General features: G+C 51.0%; 1 protein-coding gene across 1 annotated transcript in view; it reads left to right on the top strand.

Annotated features, from left to right (window-relative positions):
- The window catches only part of ATP6V0D1 (ATPase, H+ transporting, lysosomal 38kDa, V0 subunit d1), a 34007-nt gene that overhangs the window by 18915 nt on the left and 5556 nt on the right, over positions 1-9536 (top strand). Inside the window, exons 4-5 of the mRNA XM_010147374.1 lie at positions 5706-5884; positions 8924-9003. Coding sequence (XP_010145676.1) covers positions 5706-5884; positions 8924-9003 — 259 coding nt within the window. The remainder of the gene's footprint in view (positions 1-5705; positions 5885-8923; positions 9004-9536) is intronic.

A 9536-nucleotide genomic window follows, 5' to 3' on the forward strand; every position in this document is an offset into this window, starting at 1 on the left:
GCCTCAGTGAGGCACTGAGGTCTTCCTGATGTGCAGCATTTTTCCTTTCTGCTTCAGGACAGCTGTGCAGTAATGATGTCAAAACACCACTCCAGATAGAAGCATCTCAGCTCCTGGCACTGTTCTTGATGTCAGCTACTTCTCTTTTTGTGCTTTGAAGTCTGTGCCTTGCTTTCTCCCGCGACTACTTACATTCGGAGCTCGGGAGGTGTGACAAGTGGATCTGCATACCAGCACCCCTGCTCGGCTCTCCAACCCAGAGGCATCTAGAGACACTTCTGTGGACTTACGCACAGACACAGGGAAACACTGGTACAACCAACCTGAGACGTTTTCCTTGGGTTACTTCCTCCCCAGCCCTTGAGAACGTGAACTGGATGAGCTGCAAGAAGAAAGCTGAAGTGACTGTAGTCAGAACAACTTCATCGTCACTTAGAGCTGTCTCTAGAATTCATGCAGAGTTCAGAGCACTGCTCTGATCTCACTGGAGATTTCCCTTTTTCATCCCAAAATAAACACATGCCTCTGCAGTAATCTGAGTAACTGCCCCGTGCAATCACATAGTGACTTTTGCCTTGCTAGCATCGGCCTGCGTTCAGGTCTGATGCTGGCTTTGGGAAGCGTTGAAGTTGCCTGAGCAATGCAATACCTTAACCCATCCCTGCAAAACCCCCGAGCCGCAGCCTGCATCTTCCCTGCTGTGCATCAGCCCGCTGCTCTGCATTCGCTGGGATGGAGGGCTGTCCTCGTGACCCCTCGCAGAGCAGCTGTTAAGCTAACAGTTTGGCACGGCTTTCAGAGGATCCCTGAGAAAACGCAGGTCATGCAATGTTCCGTCATTAGTCATGCTTTGTGACCACTTGCAGTATTGTTTACGGTTTCTTTAGTATCCTGGAGCAGAAAGCAATAAAAACCCAACCTATCTGGTGTGGGACAATGACTCTTTATGATTAGGTCGGATTAGATTAGTAAGTGGGGGAGGGAGAAGCCCTGTTTTGGGGTTGCTGCCTTGCAGGGCTGTGCCTGAGTGCCCTTGGGCCAAGTTGTAAATGCCCCGTGTGGTGAGCTTTCATGCATTCTGTGTGTTTCCCTGCTACAAAGCCTTCCCAAGACTCAGCAGGCCATTGCAGTCTTTCTTGCATGTCTCGTACGTGTGGCTGTACTTGAGTAGGTTGTCAGAGTACCTGTACATGTCTTTTGTATCTCTGCTCTCCTTGATCCTGCTTGGTAGCTATCCACGGCTGACTCCCAGAAGTTAGCTTCTGGGGCATGGCTCTCCTCTGTTTTCTTGGAGAGGTCTCTGCTTTACCTTTCTGAAACCAGCAGTGAGAATGATCTCTCTGACCTGCTGCTGGAAGGAACATTCACACACACGCACACCCCTTTTGGCCCCTCTAGGCACATCCTAGCCTGGCTTGGCTCTCTTCATGTGAGTGTCACCCGGTGCATGTTGCGCTGAACTGGGTGTCACTGGAGGAGCAAAGGTACTGGCCTCGGTTGTCTCGCACTTCAGGAAGCCCATAGCCAACATCTCTCTCCCACTGTGGACGATAGAGCTATGCTTGCCGACTCCTTCCTGACCTTTAGTAAGAAATTCTCTTCTGTGTGACATCACTGACACTTCTCAGTATCGACTCAAATTGTATTTCTGTGAATGTGAATTTCTGGAATATACCACACCTCAGTGGGTGACAGGAAGAGCGAGGCAGGGCGGAACTGTGCGTGTGAAGCTCCGACTGAACATCCACTGGTTTCGTGTCCATCTATCTCCCTGTGGGGGCAGAGAGCAGCTCAAAGCAGGAGCGTAAAACACGTTCTTGCTCAGGAGAGTTTTTCTATGGTCTTTGTGGAGGTGAAACTGGGGGCTTGACATCAGGTGCCACTTTACCACTGAAGTAAAGCCCTACCATGCTGTCACTGGCTGCAGCTTACACAGAGCCTCTGTGTAGTGCTTTCTACTCTGAACTCCTACTGAGTGTTCCAGTGAGCTAGCACAGAGGCTTATCCTCACCAAGGAGCTTGTCAGTCCTTCTACCTGTCTCCAGTCTCCCACCAAAGCGTCCTATGGCCTAATCTCTCTTCTATGCCAAGCAGGCTTTGTGGTGTTGCAGGTGACCAGCTACTCCTTTCTCACATGTCCCATAGTCTGCTCCTCATAGTAGCTGCACTGATTGCCCGTGACGGTTAAAATGCTCTTGGAGGGGTGCATGCATCAACCATGAAAGCTGAAACACTTAAAGCATGTCAGAACCTAATAGAGATGGGGAGGATGATGACAAAAGCCACTCTATTAAGCAAGTAGTTGGAGTTTCCTAGGAAAACTGCTGCCACTGTAATACATCTAATCCTTTGGGCCTGGGAGGAAATGCCAGCATGGCCAGGACCTCTGCTGTGGTCTTAGTACAGCTGTGCCGATGGAGGCAGGTGTGTTCTTGTTGGGACCTGGCACAGGAAAGCAAGCGTTGCCTCTTCCACAGATGAGAAGAGGCCTTTCCAGCTGGCCTGGCACTAGGAGACCTGCCTTGCTCACGACTGACTGAGCTGTGCCTGTGTTCACTGGGATGAAGCAGGGACTGAATGTGGATAAGCAAGGTCTGGGCTTGCTTGAAGGGAACGGGAGCTATCAGAGAGGATTGTGTAGTGGAGCTGTTGTCTCCCTGGCCTCGGCAGGTGTGAGAAGACCTTTGTCCTGCTGCAGCTCTCTTGTTATTGTCGAAGTTTGAAATGCTGTCGCAGTGAAAATTCGAATGAGAGATTTCCCCTCTTATCTTGCGCATAGTAACTCCCTGCGGGGCTGAATCCTTCTCTGACAGCAAGGTTTAAGTAGTCTTGATAGGTAAAGTACTCTGTCAAAAAGTTGCTGCTGGACCTCCTCAGAGGCCTTGGCAGATGGTCTATAGATTGTGCATTTCCCCAGACTTCCCTGAAGGGTGGGGGAAAAGGCAAGTTAAGGGCTATAAATGACATGGGGAGGGCTGTGCTTGGCACTCTGGCAGCAGAAACCAGCTGGGCTGGCTTTCCTGGGACCATGAGTCTGAAAGCAGGAGCTTCTGCTGCATAAGAGGGTCTCACTTAGGCTGCTCTCCCCAAATCCGGCTGTGGTTTTCATGCTGGGCTGGACTGGGAGGACATGGATGATCTCAGTGTGACTCCAGTAAGCCAGGAGCTAAGCTGCTCTGAAGACTTGCAAACAGAAAGGGCTCCGGGCGCTTTCCCTCAGTTCTTCCTTTTATGGTTGACTTTGGCCAGGCTCCTTGCAGGTTCCAAATACCTTGCAGAGCACAAGATACATGGGAAGGTGGGAACAGGAAAGAGGTGTGCTAGTGTACCATGCAATGACCATATATTCTGGCCTCTTCCTTCACTGCAGGCTGAGTTAAGAGATGAGTATGGTCTGATCCTACGGTGCTTTGGTGAGAGTAATCCTAGGTGTGGTCTTGCCTGAAAGCAAACTTGCATGACTGGGGGCAGATGGTGGAGCTGGGAAACGGCCTGCTGTATCCTTGCTCTGGCACACCTCGTGGAGATGCATCTGTGCTAGGGTGCAGATGCTCATATTTACCAGGAACCGGCTGCTTACTGCAAGGGACTTACCCTCCGTTCTCATAAACAGGCCCCTCTTGCTGTCCTGGAGATCGCAATCATCTCCATGGTGAGAGCTGCACAAACAGAAGGCAGGATAATGACCTTATGGATTAAAGGGCAAAAGGAGGTTTCCCAGTGGGTGAAGCTTATGCTGGTTGCCCTGGTTCTAGGTTGGACATCTCTGGGAAGGCAGGCTGCAAGCACGGAAAGGCGCTCTGCAGCAGTAGTGGGGCCGGGAGGTGGCTTACCCAGCCCTGCAGTGTGGAGAGCAAAAGGCAGCACGTCTTTGAGGAGCAAAGGCGTGGAATTGTTCATGGATGTGCCCTTTGAGCATATTGGAGAGGCAGGAATCTAATAAAAACTACCAAAATCTGCCTTTCACTGGCTCTGCTTACCTGCCTTAGATGTTGGTCCAAAGGGAAACAGGGCTGTGCTGTCCTTGTTAGCTCAGCAACATCGAGACCAGCAGCATCCCGGTGCCTGTCTGAGCCTTGCCGTCCCTACCCTTGCCCCAGTCCTGGTGTGCTGGCCTTCAGTTCCCTTTCTTCAGCGCTCGTGTACACATGGGGAGCCTGAACCTCAACAGAGCTCCAGCTCCAGGCGTGCAGAGCTCCTGCCATTCTGGTTCAGGCCTGGTCTCGTTTGTTCTGGAGCAGCTCATGCCAAGGAACTTCTTCAGGTCTTTTCCATCGTCTTAACTTTTTAGGGTTAGAGCTCTAGCAGCAAGAGCAAGGGAGTGTAAAATCCCAAATATCCTGCTCTTCCAGCATCTGTGTCCCTTGCCTGTGCTGCTGAGAGACATTTGCAAAGGCATCTTCTGCTGATTGAAAACCCCTGCATCTCAATGTTTTTCAGGCTCTCAGCTTGGTTGGCTTATGGCTGAGCTGGCAGTGAAGGTGCCCAGAGCACCTCTCCTTTCCTTCCTGGAGCTTTTCCTCTCAGCTCCTTGTATTTACATCATGCCTTGGTCCCGTGCTTGGACCTTCTACTTGGAGAAGGCCACCAGCCTTTCTTGTGTTCCCAGTCTTCAGGCCAGCTGTGTCTGCCTTCTCTGGCTGGACTGGGGGAACTGGGAGGTGATCTTTCCCCACTGCTTGGCACTGGTGGAGGCCTCACCTGGAGTGCTGCGCCCAATTCTGGGCTCCTCAGTGCAAAAGAAACATGGTCATCCTGGAGAGAAGGGGAACAAAGGTCTTGCACTGGTGGAACTCCAAAGCCGTGGTTCCAGAAAGACTGTCCCGTTACTGCTGCGCCAAAGGCTGAATCTGCTAACCCTGTGTCACGTAAGCGGAGAACTTGGCTAGGGACATGGTAACACGGGCTAATGCGGAAAAGCAGGGAGCGTTTGATGGCAGAGGTGTGAAAAAGCTGGTGTGTGGTTTTGCGAGGGTGGGAATGAAGGTTGTGCCAAAGCTGCTAGCCCTGCTGGTTTTGGAAGGGAGCGGAGCTGCAGAAACGTGACCCTTTCTCCGTAGTCTTGGCGAGATGGAGCTGTGCCGCTGGCAACGAAGCGGAGCTGGAGCCGGCCTAGCTGCAGATTCCGCTTTGCTGGTGTCCTACCAGTCACGCTTTTGCACGTGCTCTCTACAGAGTACGGCAGTGCAAGGAGAGCAGTGGGAATGCTGGAAGGACTAATGTTCCCAGCAATCTTGCAGGGAAGCTGGAGCCAGGCTCCTCTCGGAGGAGGGTTTGGATGAGAGACTGATTAGCTTTTAGGAAAAGGCTTTTCATTGAGTGTGGTCAGACACTGAAGCAGAGCCCCAGGGAGGTTGTGAGATATCCATCCTTGCAAATAACTCAGTTCAGCTGGAGAAAGCCCTGAGCAGCTGGACCTGGCCATGCTTGGAGCAGGATGTTGGACCAGAGACCTCCAGAAGTCCCTTCCATATACTCTTCGGTGTAGGTAGGAGGTGCCCAGATGCTGTGGTTCAGCTGTAGTATAAATAGCAGCCTGGGCCTGCGCTTGACTCCCTTTTCCTGGGCTGGCAGGATAAGGAGACATTACGGAGGTGCCTTACTGGTTCTGGAGATACTCACAGGGACTGAAGATGCGTGTCTGTTTGTGCCAGGTGCTGGGTTGTATTATTTGTATTGACAGGCTTCCTCTTGTGTTCCTCCAGGTACAGCTACATGATCGACAACGTCATTCTGCTGATCACTGGGACTCTGCACCAGCGTTCCATCTCTGAACTGGTGCCCAAGTGCCATCCTCTGGGAAGTTTTGAGCAGATGGAAGCCGTGAACATTGCTCAGACGCCTGCAGAGCTCTACAATGCAATCCTGGTGGACACTCCCCTGGGTGAGCAGAGCCTTTCAAAATACCTCTCAGTTGCATGTGGGGCACATGTCCCTTTCTCCCCCTGGTCTAACTAGGTCCAGCTAAGTCCTAAGCTGTGTTCCAGGAAGACGAAGTGGTGGGTAAGGCATGGATGTGGCCATACTGCCTGTGATAGCTGGACCTGAGTTCAGGTTTATGCTTGGCCTGTGCCAGTCTTTTTCCTCTGGAAGGCCAGCCATTTCTCTGTACGCCCCGACAAGTGTCTGAACCAGGACACTGGTAGTGCAGACTGCTGTGAGTTCGGCTTGTGTGAGCCAAGCCTTGAGCTGCTGTGGTGTAGTTAGGTCTGATCTGGTAGATATATCCATTTATCAGCTCTTCTGGGAAGTGTCACCTGAAATTAAGGGAGGAAGGAGAAAGATTGAGAGGTCTTAGACAATGTGATCTTTTAATAATTGTCATTGTACGTGTGGCACGCGTGCTTCCTTAGTGAAGGGCTCTTGGGTCCTAGGCTGGAATGACTCACTGAGTTTCCAGCACTTTCAGTTGCACCGTTGAGCAATTTCTTTTAGGCAGTTTTTATAGATCATTACAGAGATCTGCACGTGCCCAGTCTCGGTCTGAGACTGATAGATCAAGGAAAGCCCTTGACATACCAAAAAAATACCCAACCAACAGCAGCAAAATAAATCTCCAAAAGCCTTTTTAAGGTCATTGTCTAGCAGGGTCCTGCACTGAGTTATCCAGTCTCAGGGTTACAGGCCTTGACCACGAGGCACACAATGCTAAAACCAAGTGTTTTATGAACAGCTAGTCAGACAGATAACATTCTTTAAGGACAAGAGGTGTAGGATGTGGTTCTGGAGAAAATATGGAAGTCTTTTTGCAGTATTAAGAGAGGTAGTCACAGGAGACTTGCAAGTTTAGCCTCTGTGGGCAAAACCGTAATGAGGTACGCCTGAGTCAGTGATTAATTGTTCTTTTGGGGTTGCTAGAAAGAACAAAACACTCTAAATCATCATACTGTCTTTGATAGAAATAGTTGTTTTTGGAACTGAAAGTGCTTTTGCAAATGCTCTGTGTAATAATGAGGCAAGTGAAGTAGTTGTCATGGAAAAATGACTTGCCAGATAGAGCCCAGCACAGGAGGGAAAACATGTCCCAAGAGATCTGGGTTGCAAGGTAGGGCAACAGCGCAGCAGGAGAACCGAGGCTGCATGCAGCTGAGCTGAGCCTGCTGTAGGGATGATGTGTGGGAAGAAAACCCTCCTCATGAATAAGCAGGAACCTTCCCATTTTGTGAATAAGAGAGAACCAAGTATTTAAAAGATATTAGCTCTGAGATCATCAAACTTCCAGCTGTTCATGGAGTGAAAATGCCCTGTTAGAATCTTGAGGTGGTTCTGGAGAACAAGGCTGCCAGCTGAGGGTCTTTGCCTCGTGTGAAGCTCACCGGTACCCGAGTGAGCTTTGCCTGCTCTCCCTTGGCTACACGGAGGCCCTCAGACCTTTGCCCCGGCCATGCCCTTGAGGCTGTGTACCATCTCGTGTGGCATTTCTTCAGCCGGAGAACATGGGGAGTAGCTGTGTTGCCTAAACAAGCAGGCTCCAGTTGTTTAACTTGCAATCTTTCCAGTGACCACACGCAAAGAAACAGCAGCTCTATCTCCTAAAAGTACTTGAGTAGCTACGTGGCTTGGTAGGAATGCCTAACCCCAAATGGCTTTCATAGGTTAGCAGGGCAAAATAAGACTTGCTGTTAGCCTAATTTGGGATATTGGAGGGCCAAGAACTGAAATAGCTGTGTTCTCATTCCTCTGCTACTCTGAAGTAGCCACTGCTCAGCTATCGAGGCGAGCAGTGTCCTGCAGCGCAAACCAGTCCTGGCACGCTCCGTTTTCATTTCTGCCAACCGTAGGGAGCAGCGCTCCTCCAGCTACGTGGCACTGGGCTCTGATGCCGTTGGAAAGAAGCTTCTGGAGGGGTTAACCCCTGTTCAGGACTCTCCAGGCCCACAGTGTGGTTACTATCTGTGCCAGGGAGCGCTGCTTATGGAAGTGGGGCACGCCAAAGGTGCACCGTGGCTGGTTTGTCGCACGGAGTGGGGCACCGGTCAGTTCTCAGCGTGAGCGCAGTGTCCTTTACCCGCAGCTGGACTGCGCAAGCTGAGAAAGATCATATTTCTCTATGTAGCAAATTCAGCAAAGTTGATTGCTGAGTGAGAGTTGAAGTCATCAAAGCCCTGTCCGTGGGTTTTATTGTGCTCTCGCTAACGAGCGAGCGGTACAACAGCCTTACGTTACACCACATGGACAAGACTCATCTTTATCTGCAGCTTGTAGGTGGCAGTGACCTCTCAGACTCCCTCCCAGAGATACTGTGTCAAAGTACGTAGGGCTGAGCATCCTACCAGAACCCACTAGATCATCCTGTCGCTTACCTCTGGCTAAAGTCCTCAGAAGCAGCGGAAAATGGGACTGATAGACCTGTCTAGGGGAAACGGCTCCTGACTCCATGGGCTGTCATGGGCTGTAGGAGCTGGGCCATGCCCGTGCCTCCTTAATCCAACTGAGGTACTGGAGAAGGAGGCAGAAGCACCAACTTCTTCAGGAGCTGGTAGCTGCTGTCTTGCAGATGTTTAAGTGCTGCTGCCACGCTGTAGCAAGCAATTCGGAAGCCGCCTTGTCACCTCTTGTGAGCGCCTGTGTCTCGGAACAGGTTGGGTTTTGCTCGTTACTAACTACAGGCTGCTCTGGCCCTGATGCTGGGGGCTGGGAGAATTTGTGCTGAGAATAGGCTGTTAACCAAACCGTAGGACCAAGGGGTGAAGAAAGATTTTCATGAGAGAGCCCCAAAAATGATTGTGGCCTGGGGAACCATGGTGGAGCCTGAGGTTTTTGAGTCATGGCAATTTGGTGGCTGCTGAAGATAAGGGCCAGGCCTAGGAGGGATGAGCTCAACATAGGGTGTGCTCTTGCCTGGAATTGTTGAGAACTCTGGGAAATGCTGGGTATGGGTCTGGTTAGGACAGTGCTAACTTTGTCTGTGGCTCTGTTTCAGCTGCTTTCTTCCAAGACTGCATATCTGAACAGGACCTGGATGAAATGAACATTGAAATAATTCGAAACACGCTCTATAAGGTAAAGGTGCCTCTGGGGAGGGCGGAGATGTTGACTTCCCTGTTTGTTCCTACTGTGACTATGGCTCTGTCTTGGGTCAGGAGCTCCAACCTAGGCTGGCTTTCTTCACCCAAAAACGAGAGGCTATTTCTGCTTGTAGGGACTTACAAATAATTTTGCTTTCTCTCTTTCTTCCCTGGAGTGGTGATAAAGATGATGAACAGCTGCTTGCATCCACTAGAAAGTAAAGACAGTGCTCCTGGAGCACCTGACAGCCGATCACCCAGAGTCAGGGCACCAGTGCTGGGCAGAGCAGGGATTTTTTTTTTTTTGGAGCTGTCAAGCTGTCGAGAGGCTGTGCAAGAGATTTTGCAGAGATTAAGCCTTTGAATAAATTTCCGCAGGCCCCAGGCAGGCAGGGGAGGGCTGCTCCTCAACCCCACGAGCTTAGACAGGTAGCTAACGGCGTTCAGAGGGCTGAAGCGCCTAGATCTTCAACTTGGACTTCCACGGCCTTGGCTGTCTGGTTTGAGCTCTGTCGGAAGAGGCTCCCG

Source organism: Eurypyga helias, unplaced genomic scaffold, assembly GCF_000690775.1.
Source record: "Eurypyga helias isolate BGI_N326 unplaced genomic scaffold, ASM69077v1 scaffold34352, whole genome shotgun sequence".
In the NCBI taxonomy this organism is placed as follows: domain Eukaryota; kingdom Metazoa; phylum Chordata; class Aves; order Eurypygiformes; family Eurypygidae; genus Eurypyga; species Eurypyga helias.